This window comes from Corvus kubaryi, unplaced genomic scaffold (genome assembly GCF_017639235.1).
Source record: "Corvus kubaryi isolate FWS band 111438036 unplaced genomic scaffold, C.kubaryi_AGA036_p1.0 77, whole genome shotgun sequence".
In the NCBI taxonomy this organism is placed as follows: domain Eukaryota; kingdom Metazoa; phylum Chordata; class Aves; order Passeriformes; family Corvidae; genus Corvus; species Corvus kubaryi.
The window spans coordinates 668,643-695,056 of record NW_024582064.1 but is presented as its reverse complement, the minus strand read 5'-3'; the positions used below and the strand labels follow the sequence as shown (position 1 = coordinate 695,056).

General features: G+C 39.9%; 1 protein-coding gene and 1 long non-coding RNA gene across 10 annotated transcripts in view; one reads left to right on the top strand and one right to left on the bottom strand.

Moving 5' to 3' along the window:
- Positions 1-180: 180 nt before the first annotated feature.
- Positions 181-23,694, bottom strand: LOC121676020. 4 transcript variants are annotated; one of them, XR_006020336.1, is made up of 6 exons: positions 23,611-23,694; positions 22,656-22,740; positions 20,894-20,998; positions 11,327-11,500; positions 2,571-2,690; positions 181-1,798 (listed from the first exon to the last, which is right to left on the bottom strand). It is a non-coding gene; the product is annotated as an uncharacterized LOC121676020 (long non-coding RNA). The 4 variants fall into 4 exon arrangements; XR_006020333.1 differs by having other exon boundaries at positions 181-2,690; XR_006020334.1 differs by lacking the exon at positions 2,571-2,690.
- Positions 15,601-26,414, top strand: part of IL15 (interleukin 15) — a 31,420-nt gene continuing 20,606 nt past the window's right edge. The window contains exons 1-2 of one of the 6 annotated variants that reach the window (XM_042051922.1): positions 15,601-16,050; positions 26,016-26,145. In XM_042051922.1, coding sequence (XP_041907856.1) covers positions 26,083-26,145 — 63 coding nt within the window. In that variant the 5' untranslated portion in view covers positions 15,601-16,050; positions 26,016-26,082. Of the gene's footprint in view, positions 16,051-20,919; positions 21,005-24,291; positions 24,369-26,015; positions 26,146-26,414 lie in introns of those variants that run through there. The other 5 variants (XM_042051926.1, XM_042051925.1, XM_042051928.1 and 2 more) reach the window with 5 other exon arrangements.

The window sequence follows — 26,414 nt, the reverse complement described above, 5'->3', positions numbered from 1 at the left end:
CCTGGGTCGGGCCCGCTGGCCCCCGCACGGGGCCCACAGCCACCTGTCCCAGTGCCGGAAATGAGACAGAGCCTCTGCCTCGGGGTTTGTCTATTCTTAAATGTGGACCACAGAGGCAGTCACAATTTTAAGTGGCTTAAAGAATTGTCCATATTCAAACTGGCCAGCTGATAGGTTCTGTCAGGTCATAGAGGAGCTGTAAGAACCCCTTTGCAAGAACATCACTTCCGGGACTATGCTTGCTAACCCATGACAGTGACCTCTAGCATCTCTTTCAATCTATTTTTCTGTCATTTTCTGTAATCTCCTGGAAAGATTCTCTGAAGTGCTTTAAATTTACATAGGCTAAAAAGATAATTATTTTTAATGAGAACCATGATTTTAGTCTCACGGTGCAACTTCAAGGGTGCTGCATAATGTTAAGCATATTATTCAGGCCCTGTGGAGCTTTCCCAAGATAAAAAATGCCGCAACCATTCCCTACCTGAAATTTGGTCTGAATGGCAATACTGAGTCACTAATGACACTGACAGCTTTTTCACCCTTTCCTCCTCTATTAAAACAAACAAAAGTTATGGCTTCCTTCTTTATATTAGTGCTTTAGTGTTTCTTGATATTGTTGATTTTTTAATGTATCTTCATTGTACTTAGAAAACCCCCTAATGTTTCTACATATTTGCACAGGTAGGGAGTTTGACCTTTCATGGTGATTTTGCCTTAATTAAAATAATCTGAAAAGTGAAGTTTGCTCCTTTTAAAAGTAATTGGATTAATGCAAACATTTTCAGTGCCTACTTCAAACTAGTATAAATGGTCTGACATTAAATGAGGTTAAAAAGTCCCCTATAAACTACCACTACTGTTATTAAATTTAATTAAGATAAAACAGCAGGCAGTTTGAATGGGAAAGTGTTGCACAAAAATGGCAGCACAGAAAAATTATTCTGATGTTGTCATTAAAGCTAATTGGAAGCAAGGGTTTCTAAATGACAATATAATTAACAGGCTAATGAATACCAGATTAAGATTGTTATTAACAATGAAATTTGCAAATATACTTGGAAAACTAGTTAGGGGTATCACACCATTAGAGCTATTACAAGGTAAAACTCTACAAATTATACAGCACTTCATCTGATGATGGTACAGAGCTCCAGCCATGTATCAGCAATTAAACCTTTTGCCCTCACACCCTCTTCTTCTCCAAATTAAGTTAGAATTATCACAGATTAGCTATAAAATGTGTGTTTTGAGAAATTATGCTAAAACCGTGCATAGAGCTCATGAAAATAGCATTGTTTGATAAGGCAATGATCAAAGTCGGGAGAAGGCCAATGGTTATGTGCAGCCTATGGCCTGAGGCTAAAAACCAGCCACTGCTGGGATTCACCACTGAACAAAGTCTCCACACATTGAGGAACAAGGGGTCTGCTAAATAAGGCTAATGTGGTTTTACGCAGAAATGAAATTATTTCTACTTTTAATTGGAGCATTTGGGCTGCCCCCTTTTCCATGAACCCCTGCTAAACAGCAGATGGAACCGTGGTGGCTCAGATCTAGGAGACTGTCCTTTGTGTGTCAGTTTGTCACCATTTCAGTGCTTGAAGTGAAACCTCAAGGACAGGGCAGGAATGATGAGGGCTCTTAGTGAGGAGGACACCATAATAAACAACATAAAACGTGACAAAGTGAACAAATTACAGAAGAGCCTGATGGTCGCTTTCCTTGTTCCAAAAGATCTTGGCTGTGTTTGCAGTGCTGTAAGGATCCCGGTATTCTTGCTGGCTTGAGATAGTATCTGTAGAAGATATTATAGTTGAACAGGTATTAGGTATAGTATACTCTTCTCACCAGGCATGGTTTAGGTTTCATTCTGTTGCTGAAGAATGTGTCACAATTTTTTTGCACGTTAAAACCACATTTGCAAGTTTGGGCTCAGGCATGAACTTGCTTGTCCTGAGTCTAATTGTTAACAACTGCTATTATTACTTTCAGTAAGGAACGCAGGCTCTAGAAAGCAGTGTTTTGATTTTATAGGTCTTTCAATAATGCAAAGAGAATCGGTGAATAAGAGAGTAATTAAGCAGACTTGTGACAGATCTTTGCCTCTGGTTAGTTTCTGCAACATTGTCATTTGTATATGTATTTTACAATACCTCCATAGCAAGATGAGTTTGTCTTCTGCAAAATTTGTTAACATGAAGGACAGAGCTAAAAGAGCTGACAGACAAATATAACCTCAAATGGCCTAGCATGTTCAAATAAGTGAATGTTATTTTCTCAGAAGCTGCAAAAGGACAAAAAAAGGCCTGAAAAGAATACAGAATATGCCACAAAACAAAAAAGTGCTGGATTTGGGTTATGGTGGTACATGTGCCAAAATTGCAGGAGTTTTTAAGAAATCTGAGAGGGAAAAAGTGAAGTGCTGAATAAAAACTTAAAAGCAGAATTTTAAAGAAAGATTTTACTTAACTAGCAACTACTAGATGAGAAAATATTCTACATGAGTAAAGGTGTGAGTAAAAAAAGGAAGGAAGAAAATTATAAGAAGCACTTTACTGCAATTGTACCAGACTGATTTTCTTAGAAGACTTTGCAAACTTCTGTTTATAAGCATTTTTACAGGTCAGAAAGGTTCAACTTTTGTCATGGAAGAGAATTGTTCAAATCTGAAGATTCTGGCTTCTAAGCTAGAATATAAAACAGTATCATAAACAACAAACTACACAATTTCCTTTGCCTCTACAACTAAGCATATCTAGATAAACACATATTTCACCCTTAACTGGGGCATCCAAACAAAATGAAGTGCATTCAAAAAATTCATCCCAAAACTATTTAGTGAAAAACTAAAAACATCTGGAGGAGACAACATAAGAACAAGCACAATGACAAACTGTAAGAAGAGATGATCTGAAAAAACCCAAGATTGATCTCATATCCGTTGACTCAAAAATTAAATTTCCCTAGAAGTCAAGATTCTTTTCTTCACAGTAACCATTGGGAACCAAAGAAAATTTTTTATCAACTACTCTTTTGCCAAGACTGAAATAATTCACATCCTTTAAATACAACTCTTTATGTAATCCTTGCTTCACAGTACTTGGCAGAGCCAATAAGGTCCAAGTCATACACAGTTGTGTGGACAGAATGAAACTCTTAAAACATCAGTAAAATTGATCATATTGAACCCTGACAGGGACTGCATCTTGCAAGATAAAAAGTGGATTATTTCAGCAGTTACCAAAATGACATCATATCAAAAGATGAAAATCTTTGTCTGAAAGAGACATTTCTTACCTGTAATCCCCTGGAAGGGAAAGGTACACCTTTACTTTTAGGTTGGCATTGAAATGACCTCAGCTAAAGTCACTTTATTCCCAAATGAAGGCAACACAACACAGATGTTAAAACTGTTCTTTATACATATCACTCTTTTTGCTTGGCCTGAGTTCTTCTAAATTGTTTTGTGTGGAAAAGCTCTTACATGAGTTAACATTAAAGCTGTTATGATATGTTCACACTTATGTAACACACTTTTCAGTTGTTGATGGGAATATTATAAAAAAACACATTCATGCTAGTGTGAAACATGGCCTTAGAGAATCTTCCTGAAATTGGCAGCAAAAGCAGAACTCATAACTGAAAGAACAATGTTTTGTTATTGAGTCTTGAAGCTCCTCAAAACAAGCAGGGAAAAAATCACTACTTGTTTCATCAGACTATAAAAAAATACTCCCTATCTTTACCCTTGAGTAAAGCACCAGCATAATCATGCTATTGATAGAAACAAGATAAGGTTTTATTTGAAGTAATCCATCCTGTTTCTGTTCTGCTGCTGATTGTTATCATTTTCTGTGAGAGGATGCCTTCTGTGTGGTCCAGAAAGTACATGCACACATTGTTTTTAGATGCTGTAGTTGCTGAAGTCCAGCTGGCTTTCTGGCAGACATGGCACTTCTTAGCAAACTTCTGTCTACACTGGGTTATAAGCATTATATCATATCTACAGGAAGAGTGGTGCTGGTTTTCAAATCACAGTATGCCCCACTACTGATGGCAGTGTTTGTCTTGGGAATGAACACAGCATTATGTCGAGAGACTGAGCTCTTCTAAAGGGTCACTGGGTGGGAATTGCCCTGTGCAACTTCAGTTTCCACAGCTCTTGAGTGTGTAAAGCCCCTGGCTTTTAAGCATGGTGAGAAAGGGTCGGGGGGGATGGAAAAGGGACTAAGTCAGTGCTCTGCAGCCAGAAACCTTTCCCTGTATGAGTCAGCAAATAGACACAGTAGTGAGTTCTGGACCTCACCAGTACAACAGTTAATGCTTACACTTTCTTCACACTGTTGACTGGCTTGAAAAATCACTATTAAAAAAGTAGAGGTCACACAATTATTATTTTGTTCAGAACACTTTAGCTGCTGAACAATATCCTATAAGTCACATCTAATAATGAAAAGTTCTCCACACAAACCTTTGGGCTTTAAAGGATGGGGGGAAAAAAAAGCTTAAATTCTGTAGAATAAATCTCCATTTACTGCAGAAAAATATCCCCAGTGTATGGATGTAAGCTGAGCAAGCAGTGAATTTTTCAACTATGTACTTTTTTGGTTTAGTATTCATTAATATTCTCCATCTGACAGTGGTTTCATTTACAGGTGTGCAAGAGAAAACTGAATTCTAAGATTTATTTAGTTGAGAAGAGAAAGCTTATAAAGGTCAGCTCATGCAAAGAGGAGACATTTTCACATAATTTCACATACTGCTCACTATGAATATCATACAGTAAATAAATAGTAATTCCTAGCTTTTATATAGTGCTTTTCAGTTACATATAAAACAAAGCTAACACTTGAATTTGCATTGCTAACTCCAAGTGCATAAAAGAATGCAATTTTAACAAAGCCAAGATTTGTTCACAAACTGCAGAATAATTGATTTATGATGCTGGTCTTCCATGGCCATTATAAATTAATTTTTCATTCAAAAGGTTAAGAAACAATTTGCTCCATCTCCATAATAAACATACCACTTTCTAACTTTAATTAGTTGGAGAGTTTTTGTCCGTGAATACCAGGCTTTTTAACGATTCATACCCATGTGCTTCTGGCCAGTGGATGGCAGGCAGGCTGCATCCTGGGATAACAGGTCTTTGGTTTGACTCAGTGGGGACTTCCTATTGCCTTCCTGAAGATCTGACTGATGTGTTGGGGTCCAAGCTGATAAAAAACAGGCTCAGAATGACTGTCCTTGAGATATGGGGGCAGAAAGAGTGAGTGCATCAGTCTAGATAGGTAATCTCCCATGCCTGAAAACCTACCACCAGAAGCACTTGCAGAAAATGGAAATTGGAGGAGGAATAAGCCCACATATTTCATTGTGGACAAATTATGACAAATTATTACTTTTGTGACAGGATAAAAAGTCTAAATTATACAGGAGAAGCAGTAGCTGTCACATCATCCTGACTTCAGTAAGATTTTTGACATCCTGTCCTGTGAAATTAATATAAGCAACCAAGGAATCTGCCAGCATGAGGGGGCACAACTTGTTGGAGAGGTGGACTCAGGAGTGCTGCGCACTCATGTAATTGAGAGAGGAACTCATGTAATTGAGAGAAAGGAAAATGGGTAGGTCATCCAGGTTTGTTCAAGCAGTTTCGCTTCTGATGCAGCTATCAAATGAAAGCTCTGTTCACAAATCCTCAGGCAGTACTAAACAGAAGGAATGAAATGTTTTGGAAGGGAAAAGCAGACCACAAAATAATATTGAAAAACTTTTTCATGCATTTGCCACAGGATCCCCCCTTTACTGTTCACCTTCCTTGCATGTCCTATTATGCCATATTCCTGTAAAGTTCTTCAGCACACTGAACATTTTGAAGAGAACTTCAATAAAATATCCACCAGGTATGGTTTAGGCACACGTGCTCACACTTTAGGGCAGAAGGATAGACTAGCCATTATCAAAAATCCTTTTCAACTCAGTTTTTGATCTATTTTAACAAAGGTAACTCCCAAATTGTATTATCCACACAACTGAAGAACACTCCATATAAACACTAGAACATATAAACAACAAGAAATCATAATGATGACAAGAAAAACAGCTTTTCTCCTTCTCAAGTGAGGAAGTAGTATTCTTTAATTATCAGATAAAAATAATAATATTTCTAGTACTTTTAAAACCTCAGGTTATACTACCTGTCTCTCAGGAATCACACAGTGGCTATTTATATTCATGAAGCAGCCTTGAGAAGTTCACCAGTTTCATATATTCACCCTACTTCTGAGAAATGTACAAATTAGCCCAAAACCCTCATTTTAAGCTAAACTTGTTACTTCAGCCAGAGCACAGAGGACTTGATTTAAAGTTGCTGAATATAGCTTTTGCTAATTGCAGTGACTGGCAATGAAAAAGGCCTCCAAGACCTTGTAGTTTAGGATAATATGAACTTGCACCATCATCAGTTTCAATTCACTTTTTCATACATTCAGTGCAAAGACATATTCCTTCCCGCTTGCCAAAGATTAAATGGATCTCTTGCTCCTCTGGGATGCCAGAAGACTGTGTTTATCAGATTCTTAGGTCTAAGATTCTATTGACACGTGTATGAGAGTAAGTTAGATTTCATGCAGTCACCCAGAAATGAAACAAGTAAATGCAATTTTAAGGACCAGCTCCATGTAATGTAAATCTTAGAAATCACAGAGTCTCCACCAGCATAAATACATGGAAGGGTTTGCAAGAAAGTGTTATATCAGCATGAATTCAATTCTATCCCTCCCCTAAGCCACACAACATTGATTTTTAAAGATGGGAAACTAGCTACCATGGGAGCTGTACAAAAATAGATGCTCTCTGGTACACAGTGGGAGTCACTTCAGAAGGAATCCTGTGGTTAGAAAAAGCAAATGACAAGATGTTGCCAGTAATGTAGGTATCTGGGAAGTGACAAGAAATACCATGGTCTTTCATATCTGAGGTTTTGGACAGGTTTTATTATTATTTATTTCTCAGGGGACATCACATCCACTGTCTTCTGGACCATGCCTACCAGTCATCCATGCCTTGCAAGTTCACTATGTACTGTCTTCATTACACAGGAATAGACTAGCATTACTATGTGTAGTTGCACTCTAACAAACTGAAATCTTTTTGAGGAAATGTATTTTCCTGAGTTTAAACTTGATTTAATTCCTTGATTTGCTTTCTTTCCGAAGAGCCACCTATCAATACTTGAATTCTCACTTGTCCTCTACAATCTCTTTAGCTCTTTCATAGTGCTAAAGTCTCAACTTTGTTCCAGTGAATAAACATCTTTGCCTCTATTGATTAAAATTCACAATATGTGATTTTTATTTATATTTCAAATATTTCTGGATGCTACTCTTTGGTTATATTTGACAAAGTACTGTACAAGTACACAAGACAAAAAAAGGCAAAGCAACCATGGGTGCTTTGAGTCTCACCTCTTCAATAACATATTTTTACAAAAACCTGCTTTTTTCCCCCACAATTTCAACTCTTCAGAGAATATAATAATCTGTTGACATCGTTCATCTATTATTTTAATACACACAAACTCTGATCCAACCATAGGGACAAAAAGTTTTAGTTTATTGTGTTTCCCTAATTTCGCCAGAGTTGCCGCAGCAATTTAAAGAGCTGCTGCTGCTTTACACTCCATGCTAGGACACAGCCCAGAAGTTTGTCTTTTGTTTTTCTCTATTTGGAACAATCTGGAGCAGATTTCAAAGCCCATAGAAGAGTAACAAGAACATCAAGTCATATATTGAATTGTTAAAAACCCGATATTCACGGACAAAAACTCTAACTAAATAAAGTTAGAAAGTGGTATGTTTATTATGCAGGTGGGCAGCATGGGAGTCACCTCCTAGAGATGTGCCAGCCCCTTACACGGTTATTTGCCCACTGTTTATTTCACAAAGTGCTACATATTAATCATATACGTACCTCCAGCACCTCCCATTGCTGCTTCCTGTTAAAATGAGGTTACTAGTCCTTTGCACATGCACAATTCTTTTCTTGATTTGGGTCGGTGGTCTTGAAAGATGAAGTCAGGGATCTCTTCATCACCATGAACTTCCTACCTTCTATTGTGGCAAGCCTTGGCAAGCCTTCTGGAGATGGTCCATACCTCCCCCCTGTATTTGATCATGCAATCTAGGTGCTAGCTATAATTCTATCAGCTTCTTTTGTCCTTATGACAGTTCATTTACTATAAGCAAAGTTTCAGACAGGTACATAATAGTGAATAGCACTATACTTCTTGGCTAAATTTCTAACTCTTCATTAACTTACCCTTTGGTTCAATCAGTACAAATTGCTTCTAACTCCTAGGTAAAGTTTAACTCTTCATAATCTTGACTCAATATCAGGGATAGCTAGTCATACCAGTATTAGTAAACACTGTTTGCACCTGCAAGCCAGCCCCATTTTGGACATTCATATAGACAATTCACGGAAGCTGCTCACTGGACAAGCAGGGTTCAGTGGTGTGATACTAGAGAGCCTGCCTATAAACACTTTGTCTGGTTTTGGGGTACATGAAGTACACACAGATAAATTATCAGGGTAACAGAGAGGACTGGAAACGCTCTGTACATTTCTCCTGCTCCTTGCTACTGTGTGATCCTACAATGAATTTCAGTCACCTAGCCTAGACAGTCACAAGGCAGAGGGTGGGAGAGTTCAGAGTGAGCAGGGGAGGTTAAAAATGGGGAATCTCCATTCCTCTGCATGTTGAACATTTCTGTGTCCCTTGTGGCCCCACTGAAAGCAAAGCCACAGCATTCAGAGGAAGCTGCTGCTCCTGAATAACAAGTGCTCTGGGGAGAGGTAAGAAGAAGCAGATGGGGAAAATCACTGGTCTGAGGACAATAAACTATGGTAAAACCCAGGTCTGAAATCAAAAATGAGCAATTATTGATGGTAAATTTCAAACTACCACCTTTTCATCAACTCCTCAAAATTTTGCCAGCTCCCAGAGCATTCACTCCTTCTGTACATAGTGTGCCACATGTTAAGATTACCTACAGAAAGCACATTGATTTTTTTATGTAAAGGAGTGATCCTGTGGGGTGAGGGAGTTCAATATTCCACAAGTGTCATAATATATAAAAAGTCTCTTTATGTACCCTAGAAATCTGAAAGCAATGTGACAAAACTAAAGACAACTTTGAATTTGGTATGACTCCTAATTTAAACTAGTTGGAGAAATACCTTTCCTCCCTTTTGGCTAAATACACTATGTTGTGCAGAGTCTCTTAAATTTTTAGGGTTTAAAATACATTCTGTCCACGTGGTAGCTAAATATCTTGTTTTCTCTGTTTATTCAGAAATTACTTTTCAAGAAGTGTTTTATACTTTTGTCACAAAAGCTCTCAGCATTAAAGAGACAGTTGTATTACAGCATAAAGGAACCATAAAACAGTAATATGAGAAAATTGATACATATATCACGGTTATTTTATTTTAGTATTAAAGAGAAAAAAAAAAAGAAATGATGTTGATGGAATGCACATCATTACTCAGTTGCATTCCTCTTTCATCTCTCCAGTTTATCAATCTCTCTCATGTTATTTCTTTCTAGTAGGACTTACTTGTATCATCATATGGGTCAGGATCAAATTTTCCTGTGTTTCTTAAAGCTTCAACTACAAATGGCAAAGTGAGCCACAAAGCAGGCTGCTAACCTCAGAGAGGGTGTCTACATGGACTGAGACTGAGAGATCTTGGGAAAATGTGTTAACAAATAGTTAGCTGAGAGGAAAGGAATCCATCCTCCCTCTCCCAGGAGACTCAGTTTCACTGTTATAATGTAAAATTTTGATTCTTCAACTCACTGTTCTGGAATTTCTGCTGAGAAACACTTACAAAATGCTTGTTTAGAAAAAAAAAGAAAATAATTGACTGACATGTTTTGGATGCTGTGCTTTATAGTGCATAAAGGCACTGCTTTCAGGGGAGGATGCTGAGCTACAGACCCTGGTTGGAGGCAGTACCAGTGCAACCTCAAAAGGCCCTTCTCAGCCCTGCTGCTTGGCTAATTTAGACATTGCTCTTCAGCATTTGCAAGCTAACACGGAAACGTGCCTGCTTCCCCAAGGCACTGCTTTGGGCTCCAGGTACCCAGTGCAGAAGGTGTCCAGGCACCTGAGGTCAAGTAGCACAGCACCTAATTTCAAAGAAGCGCTTGAGTAGAGAACTGTTCCTGTGGGAACTATCTCGGAATGTAAGGATTAGAGTCATCAACAATTTTGTGGATTTGGCATGTAGTTCCCTGTATCAGAGAGTGTGAACTGCAAGAGCTTTGTGCTCTGGTCACTCCACTCAAGGCTGATTATCAGAGAGAGAAATAACACAAGTGTAATCTGAGAAAACCTCTACAGTGAAGACATTCCTTTTGGGATGTTAGCCAGCTTTTTAAAAATTCATATAATTATTTTATATGTAGAATTCTCCTATCGTGCAATTTGAAGAGCAACTTCCTTAGGAAAACTTGTAGGCTGTAATACTGCAAGTATTTTGTCTCAGTAGAGTAGAACTTGTCCACCAGGCATTTAGAATTCTATGCTCCTCACACAACTCCAGCTAAGCACATTTCTCTGTGCTTTTTTCCCAGACTCAGAAACACATTTCTACACATTTTATGCATTAAATGCCTTTCCCTTTGTTTTGCTTTTGCTGACTTAGCAATTGATCTGGTTTTGCTTGGAAACACTGTCTCTTTAAATAGGAATAGCTCATTCTTAGTGGCTACAGTTGGTAAATTATAACATGCCAGAAATATTGTGCATGCTTCTGAAAGGTGTAATAATAATGTCTCTCCAGATGTGTCTAGAAATTAAATAGCAGTTTTGCAATGCCAGTTTTTAATAAGCAATCTGAAGAGTCTATAATTTAGGGAACATTATAATTTAGTATGAAAAAAAGAGAGACAGATTATAGCCCTGTATGAGCCATGAAGCAGAAGTTGTCTAGATTTTCAGAGGGCACACATTCCCAACTAGTAAACATGTTTAGTACATTACATGTTCTGTTACAGCAGTAATTCCTCCATAGAATTATTTCTGTCCTGAATAATGGTGTGTGTGGTTACAGCACTGGTGCAGAACAGGTACCAAATTCAGTTCTGTGTATGAAGATCATAATTTCCAGAAATGCACCTTCCTACCTCATCTGAAAGAAAGATTTACATGACTCCCTCATCATACAAGCTCCCCTCTGTCCTGTCCTTCTCAGTAGTAAGGCACTCACTATCACTAGAATCAAGGCCCCTATCACTAGAATCAAGGCTCACCTTTGCTGAACTGCCATGGAGTAATGATGAATGCTGATGGGATGATTGGGATGTCACTTCTCACAGGCAAAAGGCTGTTTCCCCTGGAACTACCTCCTCTGGCTGCAACACTGGCAATGGTGGAGGGAGCCAGAGGTGTACATCCTTATCAGCACTTTATATCCACTCTGTCACCTAGAGGAAGAAAACAACAGTTCTTTCATTTTCCTATGCAGAAATTCATAGGGTTGGTAATTGATGGTGTCATAGTTCAGCTCTGCAGCAAAAATTCAAAGACAGCAGGAACACTATAGCAAAAAAAAATGTACTTGGGAAGAGGTACATTTTAAATTGCAATTATTGTCTTCTGCATGCGCCTGTATATTTGGGTTCAGCTTCTCTAAAATTTTTGGAATTCATTTAAAGAAAATTAAAATCATTATAGACCATAATGTCTTATCAGAGTTGATAATTTATCAGTGAAGATGTCCATTTCAAGACCTTTTACTAAAATGACTGATACTGAGACAGTAGGTGACAAGAGCATAGTGCACTCCCTTCTTTAAGCATTCAGAAATTTAGCAAAGAAGTTGAATTTGGGCTGAGTCAGCTGGGGCCATCCTAAAGGGGTCTGTGTTTGCTAGAACTGCTGGTGTTTGTGTACCCACCCAATCACACAGACTGCTCTGAAAAAGCCTTCTTCCCTCCCATTTCTTCACTCCTGCTCCTGTAGTAATACTTCCTCTCCTGGTGTTCAGCAACAAAACTAACACCAGTTCCAAAGGAATTCCATGAGAATATGGACAGACTTCTAGGAGCAGAGGAAGCACAAGCTTGTTGTTGAGTCACACACCTGCACAAAACATTTGGGTGATATTGCTTCAAATCAGGATGGTCATGTTTGAGTTCTCAGTTTTCCTGCTTTATTTTCAAAATGACAGTAATGCATTTGTTTTCACTTCACTGTTTGCATTCACATTCTTTGTCACTGCACTTAAAACACTGAATTACAATTTAGCTGCTCTTTAGTGAGAATAATTGCCAGTATCTTGCCAAACAGCGTGTGTCCACTATAAATGAAACCTGCATAAATTAGAAAGGAGTATTTTGCTTGTTAAGAGACTCTGAGAATAATTTATGCTATAAAAAAACACCCTGATATGGCTAGTAGCAAGTAGATGATTATAAAATTATAAAATTATAAAATTAGGGAGCACGTTTTTGTGTAATTAAGAAAATGAATGAGAACTAAATTTTGAGGAGTGCTGATGGTATTGCCACCATACTGTAATATAGTACATACTGACACATGCATTACTTTTATATACAACTACTGTAATTTTTAGGAATAGTTATTATATTAAGCTAGAAATATATTTTAAACTTCAGAAATGCCAACAAAACACAGTGCTTAAAAAAAGAAAAAACCCAAACACTCAGAGAGATAGTGTCATACATGAAATCCCTATTTGTGCTTGGTCTTTGCATATTAAGTGCTTTAATTAATTAATTCTGAGTTAAATATTTTTAAATTGAATGTTAAAATTAACCCATCAGCCCAGGTACAAAAATCAAGTTCCATTATCAGTGTTTTCAGTTGTTCAAAGTAGTTTATTAAGAGAGTTGCACCCTTCCCAGTTAAAAATTCCCAACTTATGCTCCCTTTTCAAACTTCAAACCACCTTTACACCATAAGAGTTGTCTTTCCTGTGTTTACTGTATACTTTTACAAGTGTTTTAAGATGGGTTGGATGTATTTTAACACTTTTTTAGGTGTTTTTACTTGCACTTTGGTTCCAAGGCTAACTCCAAAAAACCCAGTTCTAACAGCCAGCAGCTATTTTTAGCCCCATAGCCAGTTACCCTGTAGGCAAGCTCCACGGCGACCCGAATTTTAATGAAGGCATTTTAGCACCCTTACCTCAACTGATACCACCCCTCTGACAACGACGAGCCATTGGTGGACGGAGATGATCTGTCAAAGGGAAAGCACCAATCACTTTAAACTGAAGGGGCGGGCTGTGGGTGGCTGTGGGTGGGCTGTGGGCGGACTGGGGCGGAGCAAAGGCACTATAAAACAACGAGACAGGCTTCAAAAAAACAGATCGAGAGAGTGTCCCCTGCTGGTTAGCTATGGTGGGTGTCAGTGCTGGGCATTAAAAGCCTTACTCCTATTAAGGAGCCTTTAGTAACTTTGCTTTTGGACCAGCCAAAAGCCAGCCCAGCACTGCAAGTCCTTTTTCTCTACCTGAGGTCCAGTGCTGTCTCAGTTGGAAGATCTCAAATCCCGGCGCTCCTGGGGCATACCATCTACTGAGCCATAGGATCCCAAATTTTTATATTTTTCTAATTTCTGTAATTTTTCAATTTTTCTGTTTTCAATAAATTATTTTAATTTTTTTTAACTAAGATTTGTCTCATTTCTCACAGATAGCGAAAAAAAATCCACTGTATATGTAATGATTCCATTTTGATGTGTTGAAAGGAAACTGTTGGGAAAGTGATTTTTCAAAAAAAAGTAAGCAAGTTATTCTTCCCCTCTTCTAACATAATTACTTAATACCTAGAGCTTGGGTGCTTGTTTTTTGTCTGTTCGCTTATAAATTTCTCCTAGTTTAGAAAATTCTGTCAAATTTAGCATAGCAAAGGTATCACATGAAAGAGAAAAACAAATGGAAAACACTCCATTTTTTTTCAGATTGAAACAGTGGCAAATATGAGAGACTTTGGGATCCAAGTTCAAGTACATACGTGTACACACATGTACACCTGATACCATTTATTCTCACTCTTTGAGCTGGAGTGAGCTGAAGAAACAGATCTTTATGACCAATTTTGTCTGAAAATAAGTGTTCTGATCATAAGACAGTTAATGAATGGGTATGTTCCTTTGGACTAAATATTTATTCAATCTGATGTTTTTCCTGCAATGCTGGTACTTCTTTTTATAATCTGTCACTAGCTGTGGAAAATCTGTATTTTTATTTTTGCTTTTAAATCCTGCCCAGGTTTCTAACAGTTGCCAGGTGAAGCAGATTTCACCTCTCATGTCTGTACACCTGCTTAAAAAGTGACAATCACCCCGTGCATTGAGGCAAAGTACAGGGCATGGAAGTAGCTGCTTTTCTGGAGGCACAGGTAAGGTATCATGTGAGAGAGCCAAGAGTCCCTGGCAAGCATGAAATTGTGAGTTCTGTATTTTTTTTTAGTTCTTTGCAGTGGCAGTGACTGCAAACCTGATCCCATGCAGGAGGTAATTAACATGGTGGTTTTTCATTCCAGTGCCTTCTCTGCAGAATGGATGCTGGACCCAATGTTGGACCTCAGGACACTGGGGTGCTAAGAAATGGCAGCAAGCTGTCCCATGCAATGAATTTGTCATGCAGCCACCTGTAACTACTCTCTGGAAACATTCAGTCCCAGGCCCTGTTTCTCTCACTTGTACAACTACTGTTGAATATACGGAAATCTTAACTTACCTTCATAAATAAATTTTTGGAATCTCTCTGTAAGAGAATATGCCAGCACAGTGAACTGACTGGTACTGTTTTATAAGTAGTGTTCCTGAAAAAATGTTATTTCACTGAGAAACAAGAAAGAAATGCCCAACTCCACATACTCATTTCTTCAGTAAGGAGACAGTGTAATGTCTAAAACCCTGTCGTTTAGCTGCAGAATATTTTTACCGCCTTTTAGTGTAACATGCACAGAATAACAACCAGCACCCAGAACAGCACAGATGAGGACATAAAGAAGATTACACAGAGATCAAGTACTGTTTACGCTGCTGTCTCTTGAGTGCATGAACCTTACACAGGTAAGTGACGGTTCCTGGAAACCTGACAGTACTCCTGGGGAGCTGCTCAGTCTCATCTTCAAGACATTCAAGTTTATCTCAAGGAAGAAAAGTTTTTATGATGAGGTGTCTAAGCAGGACTTTAGGATTACAGCTGGCATTCCTGGTGATTATTATAGACACTAAACTTTCACTTTTCTTAACAGCTGAAAATCCCAAACTACTGATTTCAATGCAATTTTCAGGTTATTCTTTTCAGCTCCTTTATAAGGATCCCCTTCTGCCAGCCTATGCCACCTCTCTGCACTGTTGTTCCGCAGCAAGCCAGATGTGGAAGCCTCTTTTCTGTCTTCACAACCCTCTTGCACGGCTTCTTTGTGTTGTCATGAAAGGCCACTGTTTTTTCCATCTGGAGGTGGCTGCCCCAGTAAAAAAACACTGTTTGGGCTGCAAAGAGGAGGAGTCACAGCTACAGTGTCTGCTACCAAGGTAAACAGCTCTGCCGAGCCCTGGCTGGGAGGTTACACTTAAGCTACAAGATGCAGCAACAAGGGCACAAAACATGAGCTTTCTTGCCTTTAGGGAATGGTAAAAGGGAATGTCCAGGAATGTCCATGCTTTGGATAGCAAGCAGTCAGCTGCCTTTCATGTTTGGCAGTCACTTGCCTGCCTTCTAAATTGTAGGCATATGTATTTCCCCACAGGGTTTTTTTGTGTTGTTTTGTTTAGGTTTTTTTCCCCCAAGTTTGAAAGTTGCTGGAAATGGCATCAGGAAATCCCTACTGTCTGCTGTCATGAGAATGATTTCCACGTTATCAGGTTCAAATTTATTTATACAACAACTGAAAGTAAAACAGAATGGAGGAGGGGGTGGAGCATTTGCTACTGTCACTCGTGCAAACCTTATCCTAACTTCTGTGTTGACGTGCTGCTCAGCATTCTGAGACTTGTGAGTATTTCAGAATTTTTGACATCCTCTTGTTTTTCTTTTCTCTTCATTGTATTAAAAATATGAGGGAACTTAGAGATTAGCTTCAAATTATTGAATACTTTCAAAAACTGTCTCATAAGATTTCTTATAAAAGATACAGTTTACGTATTGTGTTTAACGTTGCACTGGGATCTTGTTTCTCTGTTTCTATTGTGTTAGAGAAATCAGCAAATAGAGAAAACTGGTGCTAGCTCTTGAAAATCTGTCATTGTTTGGCAACAAATTCACACAGCAAAAATGAGGAGAAAACAAAGCTACTGCTCTGAGCCTAGTTAACACACTAAGGACAGAGACAAAAAAAAGAGAAAAGTTATTTACATACTAGTGTATACAGTTGAAAGAGCATTAAATGCAGGCAGAGAACAGAAAATCTGCGGTCAGTGGAATCCTACTGAAAACAGTGACAGAGTTTCTGTACGTGATAGCAGTGTAATAGGAAGGTTTTAATCAGTAGCAAACAAGAGTAAACAAATGCATTGATGAGTCTTGTTAAAAATAACACTTTCTACCTAGTCATGGAATCACATATTCATTTAGGTTGGAAAAGAGGGAAAAGATGTGTAGGACAGAAACTTGTCAAGGATTGTATTGTCAAAATCTGCAAGATATATCTGTGTAAGTCTAACAGGAAGTCCCCATTCCTGTGCATAACCACTACCTTGTGATTCCTTCTGTATACAGAAGATATTTTTAGGCAGCTTACTTTTAAGAGAGTCTGATGCTGCAGAACAAACTCCTGATGATAATTATCACAACACGTTTGGCTATACTTTCCAAGTAGTAAATCGTGCAGCCCTTCCTTTTTCTCTCAGGATTGTGTTTATTTCCATTTACAGTTAGTTACCAGTTTATTTGACATGTACCAGTTAAATGGAAAGGTAACGCTTGGTTATTTTGTCTTGGAAGGAGATAATTATAGATCAACATAGTGTAAACAAACAATATTTATACCTCAATAGAGGTGTTAAATTTGGGCATCTACTGGGCTGTTCTAAGCTTAAGAGTATGACTTTATAGCTGTGCCCTGCTCTGCACCCGCACCAGAGGGCAGCAGTAGGAAACACCTGGTACAAGAACCAGCACTCTGGGAATGGGGATATCCGGGAACGTGAGAGAGACAGACTGCGGGAATTACACCCTGTGCCAGAGTTTCAGGAACGAGGATATCCAGGGGTGTGAGAGAGACAAGCTACTGGAATTGCACCCCAAGACCGTCCCTGTATGACACAGGGGATTCCTGGTCCTCTCTCTGCCTGGCTCAGCACAGTGACTGAAGGGCTAGAGGAATGCTGTCATGCTCCTGCATGTCCCACCTGTGACTGCCCCAGCACTCCTGGTGACCTGGCACATTAGGTGGGAGGTTCTGCAACTGGAATGGAACAATAACAAGGAGGATGGTCCAGCTGGCTTGGAGCTGTCACTGAGGTTAATTCAGTCTATACCCTGTCTCAAAAATTTCTTCCATAAAGAGAAAGAAGATTCTTTCCTAAGGGAACAGAAAGCCCCATATGCAGATCAGGCATGCTTCTTCAGGAAGTCGACTTCCTTCCTGGGGCATGGGTTAAAGATGTGAAGTGTCCTCCTGTGGCACAACCCTCCGATTATTATCCATTTTCTGTTTCTTCAGGTAGGCAGTGATAAAGTTGCAACAAGAAGTTCAAGGGCAATTAAGAGACTCCAGGGCCTTGGGTAACTGTTAAGGGGTCAGGAGCACAGCTGTTGCTCTCCTCTATCCATCCAGTTGCAGGGAATGACTGGTACAATCCAGCAGACCCATACCTGGCTCCAAGCCTGGTGTCACCTGCAGAATGTAGGGATTTTGATCATGATTTGGCCTGCTCAACACCAGACCTGCTGGCAATGGATGGGATACACTTGTCCCAAAGGAGGAAAAGCATCTTTGCACAGAACTTAGCAGGGCTTAGCGAAACAACTTTAAACTAAAATGGAGAGAGGGGTAAAACCAGGCTCACTAGAGGCAAACTTGAAGGTAGCTCACCAGTTTCTGAGTGACTATGTGCTAGCAAGTTTTTTCTGTCTTCCACTAGAGGTGGGGGATGGAGATCTACATGGCAACAAAGACACAAGGGTCAGTGATGTTTTAGAAACCATGGAAGTACCTGAGAATGGTCGTGTAGGAATTAGAGCTTCTTTCCCAAGGAGGTGGTAGAATCAACAGCTCAACTGAAGTGCATCTACACCAATGCACACAACATGAGCAACAAACAGGAGGTTAAGCAGGAAGAAAATTAGGAGGGCTAAAGCCCAACTGAAGCTTTATCTGGCTACTGCCCTAAAAGACATAGAAAATTGTTTCTTTGAATACATAAGCAATGGGACCAGGGCTGTCAGCCTGACTGTGCTGCTGGGTGAAGGTCATGGAGCAGATCATCTTGAGTGCTATCCTATGGCAAGTACAGAACAACCAGAGGATCAGGCCCAGTCAGCAAGGGCATAAGGCAAGTCCTGCTTGTCTTATCTGATTTCCCTCCACAGCACTCTTCTGGAGAAACTGGATGGTCATGTGGACTGGTGTACTCTTTGCTGGGTGAAAAACTGGCTGCTTACCCAAGCCCAGAGTGGTGGTGAATGGAGTTAAATCCAGCTGGCAGCCAGTCACCAGTGGTGTTCCCCAGGGTTCAGTGCTGGGGCCAGCCTTGTTCAGTGTCTTTATCAATGATCTGGATGAAGGTGTCAAGTGCACCCTCAGTCAGTTTGCAGATGACAAGTCGGGTGGGAGTGCTGACCTCTCCTGAAGGGTGGGAAGGCTCTGCAGAGATCTGGACAGGCTGGACAGGCCCAAGGACAACTGTTTGACTTTCAACAAGGCCAAGTGCCGAAGTTCAACCCCATGCAAAGCTACAAACTTGGGGCAGAGTGGCTGGAGAACTTCCCAGTGGAAAAGGACCTGGGGGTGCTGGTCAACAGCAGCTGAACATAAGCCAGCTGTGCCCAGGTGGCCAAGAAGGCCGATGGCATCCTGGCCTGGATCAGCAATAGTGTGGCCAGCAGGACCACGGCCGTGATTGTCCCTCTGTACTCAGCACTGGTGAGGCCACACCTCGAGTGCTGTGTCCTGTTCCGGGCCCCTCATGACAAGAAAGACATTGAGGTGCTGGAGCGTGTCCAGAGAAGGGCAGTGGAGCTGGAGAAGAGTCTGGAGCACAAATCCTGTGAGGAGCAGCTGAAAGAGCTGGAGAAATTTAGTCTGGAGAAATGGAGGCTCAGGGCATGACCCTATCACTCTCTAGAAGTCCCTGAATTGAGGTTGTAGCCAGGTGGAGATTGATTTTTTTCCCCAAGTAACAAGTGATAAGACAAGATGAAATAGCCTCATGCTGTGCCAGGAAAAGTTTAGATTGCATACTACAAAAAATTTCTTCACTGAAAGAGTGCTCCAGCATTGGAACAGGCTGTCCAGGGAAGTGGTAGAGTTACCAACACTGAAGATTTTTAAAGGACACATAGGTGTGGTGCTCAGGTTAATGGCTGGACTCAATGATCCTGAAGGTCTTTTCCAACCTAAAAAATTCCGTGATGTCATTATGAATGTTTGAATTCTCTGGGAAAAATAAGATTATGGTCAGATCCATTCTAAGGCTGCCTAAGTGTTCACTGAAAGGGGTCACAGGGAACAGATGTACAGGCTGATGCGGAGTAGTTGGACAGTATAGATAATATAATAGATTTTTTCTTATAAGTGAAGAGTTCATTCTCAGCTTGCAGTGTCTTTCAGGCCATGGACAGTGATACATTTGACACAAACCTGCCAATGTCAGGTTCAGGGTTCTGTCAGAACAATGTTTCTCTTCTCTGTGCTCGGAGAGTTCAGCTTGTGCAGCCAGCAGGGAACAAAGCAGTCTGGAACAGCTCACTGTGAGACATTCTGTTCTGTCCAAACAGTGTGGTTGGTGGCATAGAGTGGGTCACTGCAGGCCAGCACAGTGCTGCTGCTTGCAGGGATCAGGGAAGCACAGCAGCCCATACTCAGTTTTTGGAACAAACTTGTTAGTCTGCACAAAAGTACAGATTTTATTCCTCTTGCTTTTTTACTTGACTCAGTCTTGTTGCTATACTATTTCAACACTGCACCATCAGTAGGAGCTAAAACCCAGGAGAGTGAATACTCATGCATTCCTGGTTTTTATGAGGCTTTTCTGTGCACTTGAACACTTATAATGGAAAATAGTGACTTTAAAGGTTATTTTAATACAGGATGGTAATTCACTGCCAATTCTCATTATTATAATACATTCCCAATTCTTTACACCGAATTATAGTGTTAGGCAAAACAAGAACATCCCAAACATGTCCATTTGCTCTCCATGCATGCTAAAATCTTTCTAATTTTCAGAAGTGTTTTAAAAGTAATTGCTTAGAAATTGAGGGAGGAAATCCCTACTATCAGTTACTTATTATCAGCTACTTATTTCTCAGAGAAACATGTATGAAGCAAAATCTCATTTTCTTCAAGCAGTTCCCAAATTTAAAGACATGTTCTCACTCAGCTGAGGTGTCTGATTCCCATTTTACAGGTTTTGATAGGACAGAAATTAATTCCAAGAATGAATGCTGACATATTAACAAACAAGGTGATAGAGTTTGTCTCTGCAAAGAGCAAACTATTGTGGAAAGCACTATTAATAGTTCCTCATGGGAATATATGCTCAGAACTCCTTTTTGAGCTGATGTTTAATGGGACAGAGCCATGTTGGAGGTCCCTGGTACCTACACAAACAGATTATTCTTTCACAGAGGAAAGGAGTTCTGGTTTCGTATCATTAATCCCAGATCAGTTTACCTTATCACTGCCTCTGTGCCCAACAGAGAAGGTTCCTGCACACTGAAGGTTCCTCTGCTCTTGCTGGTCCACTGCTGTTCCCAAGATCCCATGCTCAGAATGAACCTGAAGGTAGGACCAGAAGAGAAAGACATTTCATGCAAGCTGCCTGTACTATATCAGTGTAAACAGAGATCCATCCCACTTGTCCAGGGCTGTGTCACCTTTGAGATAATATTCTGCACAACTCTCTGAGAAGTCTTGTCTAGGATTTCATCCACATCCTTTAAACAACTAGGGGCCTGTTCTCCATCGTCTATCAGGATTTATGGATGGCTGGGGCTAGATTTTTATGTCATGGTGAGAACACAAAGAATTTAGGCACCTTGGCATCTAATAAAAGCTTTCTGTGTTCCATTCATGAATTAATGTACTATTGTAAAATAAGAAAACTGATTCCTATTTATTTATTATTTACCTTAGAAATTAGTGACAAACAGCAGAAACATTTGGAAGTCAGCAGGAGATGTACTATATAATTAAGCTGTTGTCCCTGCTGGTAAGTTATTATAAGCAGGTAACCAGATACATGCATCATTACAAATTATCATGCAGTATTTCCTGGTATAACAAATGAGGTATGCCCTTAGCAGCAGCATAGGGTGATCATTCAGACATTGTTGATACAGCTGCTATAAATTACAACTGAACAGTTTAATAGTTTACCAATTAACTCAAGTGTTAATGCTTAAATATTCTTTACCAAAAAATGGCTAATGGAGTTTTTTTGCCCACCAAGGAACTGCTTTTAAAAGCCTCTTTTATAAAAATACATGTAGACTAAATGGGTTGCACTCTGTCATAGTTAAAAAAATCTTATACCAAAGTTGGTAATCCAGCCCACTCATGACTAAAATTTATCAAATGTATTAGGATGATATAATTTAAGAGAAGAAAATTTACTGACTGCAGTTTATTTTTGAGTAGATGGATCACCATATTCTAAACAGCTAGTCAGAAATGATGCCCTGCAGTCTCTGCCAGAAGGCTGTGAATGTCAGGTGTTGGTAATTTTCTTCCCTAGAGTTTAAGCTGTAAATAAGTACAGTGTGGGAAAGTTTATTGTCTCTGCTGGAGAAAGGACCTGATCTCATTGACAATGTCGGGTCACCATCTGCCACAGACTGTGTTTGTGCAGATACAAATTGGACAATGCAGTTGTCGAGCTAAAGATCTTGTGAACAACGTGTACAGTAGAAGACCCATTTTTTGTAAAAGAATAACAACAGTGACAAGGTTTTACTTCACATATCTTAAAATGAATTTTAGCTGTTAATACGTTGTTAACATATTATTAACATTGGTTCTTGTTGGTTGATAAACAACATGATAGAAAGTTGGGCATGAACTCTTTCGCTGCTGCATTGGCTAATTAAGAGTTATGGCACTTCTACCAGTGGGGCCTGCATATATTCTGGCAAATGACAAAGCTGCTGTCTGTCTTCCTGTAAGGGGAAGTGGGACCCTTACCTGCCCTTCCAGGACTAAGGAGAGGTTTTGCCGGGACTCTATGGAAATCTATGTGCCTGACTTCTGAAAGCTGCAGCTGGTTACTGCCATCAACCTACTTGTAAGAGGAGAAGCTGTCAACATGAGCACACTTGCTCAAAAATAACCGATTATATCTGTTAGTATAAGCCATACAGTCAAGTAACCTTGGGCTGAATGTCATATTAACCTCAGGCTGAATGCCATGAAAATAATAGACACAGAAGAGGCATACCTATAAGAACCAAGGGTTTGTAGTGTGCTTGTAAGAACACAGGAGTGGGAGTCACAGTGGCTCTCGAAGGCTCATCTACTGTAACCTGTGGCAGAAAAACAAGGAGTACAGTTTGTTCAGCAATGGTGTAGTTCCTAGAGTGTTGCGGTGGGGATTTCTGCAACATGTATAGGCAGCGAGGCCCTTGGACAAGAAATAGGGAGCGATTCTTGATAGATGTTTCGGAGATGTTTATTTTCCAGCCACATGGCTGGGGTCCTGCTGAAGAACTCTGCAGTCACGGCACCAGCAGGGTCCTTCCCAGGCAGGGAACACAAAACAACCAATGGGGAATGAGGTTGACCAGGGGGTAGGGAAAGCTCGTAGGCTGTGTCTCTACTCCAGGGTCCCCTCCCCCTGGACCCCATGCCAGGGGGGAGGAACCCCAATACTAGAGTTTTTCTTTATGCTGCTTCTTGGCAGAGTAAATAGGTCAATTGGTGTTTCACATTCCTGGGGTTTAATTAATGCTGATACTATGATCAGTTGTACTCAGGGCTGTCATGTGCAGTGGAGAGGCTGGGCAGCAGAGGGGATGGGAGGAGGGTAGCACTGGGAGCCCACCTGGGATTGCACTGGTGCCTGTTCTCAGCCTGGGAATTCCAAGGGTAAACCTGGCCTGCAAAGACCAAAACTGGATACTGGTGATGGCCAAAGTCATCAGATTGGGGTTCACGTATGCTGCCTCACTGCTTACAGCTTTCTTTCACTAATTTTATTTTATTTTCGGCCATTTTTATTGAATAAAAAAATGTCTACAGCCTTAGCTACACTATCTTACAGTAATTACTTACATGGCCACAAGACATGTGATTTTATACTGGCTGGAATATATATATATGTATATTTATGTGTGTATGTATACATATATATATACACACATATATATGTATATATATATATATATGCTGCTTACCAGTATATTATCCAGTTTCTTCTTGATCATGGATTAGTTAATTTTTCTCAAAAGTTCTGAAGGATAAGAAAAGAGGAATTTCACTCTACAAATGCAAAAATATTGGAAGAACCTAAGTATTTTGGGCCCAGTATGTGATATCTGGAGATGAATTTTTATTTTTGTTTTAACTGATTGTTCAGTGTTCTCTAGGATTGTCTGTGTTCACTTTAGCCCCCAGTGTGTTCCTGTGCAGCTGTAAGGACTCGCAGCCATTTTGAACTAAGCCCTGCAAGGGCACTTTTTCTTCAAGCTGTAGCATCTACCCTGGAGAAACCTGAGCTAGCATCTGACCTAGCTGACTATAGCAACTAGAAATATTTACTTGGGGAGCATGAAGCATCCCATCTTAGGGGCAGATATGCAAAGCAACCAAAAGGTAGGATTTCTTGTAAGAGGGAACTCAGAAAATTATTGTTGCTTGTGAAAAAATCTGTGTTAAGGAGCTTGCCCAAATCACAGGGAGTTGGTGAGATGAAGGCAAGGACAAGACTCAGGGCTGCATCCTGCTGCCTTTGTCGTTGAACCCAAGTTTTCTTTTTGTGATCTTGTGTCTCCTTTTCTACACATCTTTTTTTCAAACAAGGACATTTATACAGGGGTTTGCTTTGGTTTGTTTGTTTTCCAGGAGCTTGGTCCACTCAGTGAAAACAATCCATCTGGCTCACAAACTCTGTAAAAGAAAAAGGAAATCATTACATCATACTTTGAATAAAGATGTAATACCTTTTTATAATTATGAATTCATGGGAAGGTAGTGAGCATGGGATTGAGTTTCAAGTTCTTGAATACAGTATGCTTTAGTGTTCATAAATCCTCCTACTTCTGCTACACTCAACCTTTCTCCTACCTTTCACCTCCACCATGTCTTAATTCTTTGCTGTGCTCTCCATCCAGTCATACAACTCAAATTCCACTGCTGTGCACCAGCAGCATCACTGATTTCTGTTCCTAAGCCTTCACAATGCTGTTCCTGTAGAAAGCCTTTTTTATATCTATATACACATATACAAAAAGTTCTGCTTGCCTTGGAAGCTCTGAGATGGAATATGTCCACGAAGAGACTGCTGGAGACCATCTACGCAATGCCAAAAAATCTATTCTGCAATTATGTAAATAAATTAAGTCACTCAGGACTTGGCCAGGTTTATGCAGGTTTTCTAGGCTGCCAAACTTGAAAACACTACCAAAAAGCACAGCTTTAATTAAATACTTAAAAACATTATATGAAAGAAAGGCATATTTTCTGCTAATTTGTTTCTGGAAATGAGTGAATTACTCTTAAGGGGACTTAAAAGAAAATCACTCGCCTGAGTAAATGACTCGGTGCAGGAAATTCCAGCTCCAACAAGTGCATTGTGACCAAAATAAAGGTAACTGAAAACTGTCTTATTGTTTGAGACCCAGCTGCTGAAGGGCTACAAAACTGGCAACAGTGCCTTTACACATTACAGAAACAACACTATTCTCAGCCCATATCTCTGAAATTCTCGATACTTAATTTTCTATGAAGACAGTGCTTATGCAGTCACACATCTGTATTTTCGTATTTCCATCCTCCACCACATTTCTTTTAATTCAAGGCCTAATTTCATTCTATAATTCACATTGGAAGAGGCACCTACAGGACCCTTCTTCAAGCCTCCCACCTAAAGCAGGGCTAACTTTGACATCACAGCGGGTTGCTCCAGGCTTGGTTGATTTTTCAATTATCTCTGAGGATGGAGCTTCTACAGCTTCTGTAGGCAGCCTCCTTCACAAACTGATTTTCTTGCAGATTATGTTGGGACTGCTTTTATAAAAAAATGCTAATATTAATGTCCAAATAAACTGTTCTGTGTTAACATGCTTTTGTTTTCTGCTGTATCTCTTCAAGGTCTTGCTATGAGTACAAAACCAGTTGCTTGAACGAAAATTTGCTTGTTTCTTCAACCACAACCCTTGCAAGATTTGAACAAAAATCTAGGGAAAAAAATTTATAGAAGGGAAGTTAAACATTCCAATTGTATTTTATTGTGTTACCTGTAGAAAGGTAACAAAAAGGGCAAAAAGAACTGGTTAGACAGTCACCATGACTGTCATGAGAAATCACAAAAAATTATCCTTTGCTGAGAATATGCATTTTCCAGGGACCCCCCCTTTATCCTGCAAAATTCAAAGATGGGATTCTATTATCTAAATAAAAGTAACCTTTTCAGAAAGTCTGTCTTGTGTTTTCCATTTATTTAGAATATGTACAGGGGAATTGGAAAAGTTACTCATGAAATTTCAGCAGCTTCCTGCTTTCAATGATCTTAAGGATGGGCTAAGAGACACTCAGAAATCTACTGTGGCTTTATACTTGCATGTTTTTCTCCCACATGTAGGTCCTGAAATGTAGTTTCCTGATCCAGATGCAGTGCTTCTCTTCTGAGTAATGGTCCAGCGGGCAGGATGCTGGGGACGGCACGGCCAACACAAAACTCTGCTGGAGCATTGAGCAGCCTGCAAAGACAGGTAACAGTCACTTAATGTGACATGTGGAGGGCTGGGAGCCCTTGGTACAAGAGCCCTCTGCACTCCCTTGGAGGAGAGAGGGCTGAGGGCAAAAAGACTTTCCCCAGAGATAAGCAACCTTCCTCTGGGTCACGGTGAGAAAGTGAACCACCCCCAGCATGCCTTGTTTCTATATGGTAATAGCCTGTACCCAGTTGGCTAGTTGGTTTCTACCCCACCCTCTGCCTTCCCCATATAACCTCCGTCCCCAAGCCGTGATGGGAGGGAGT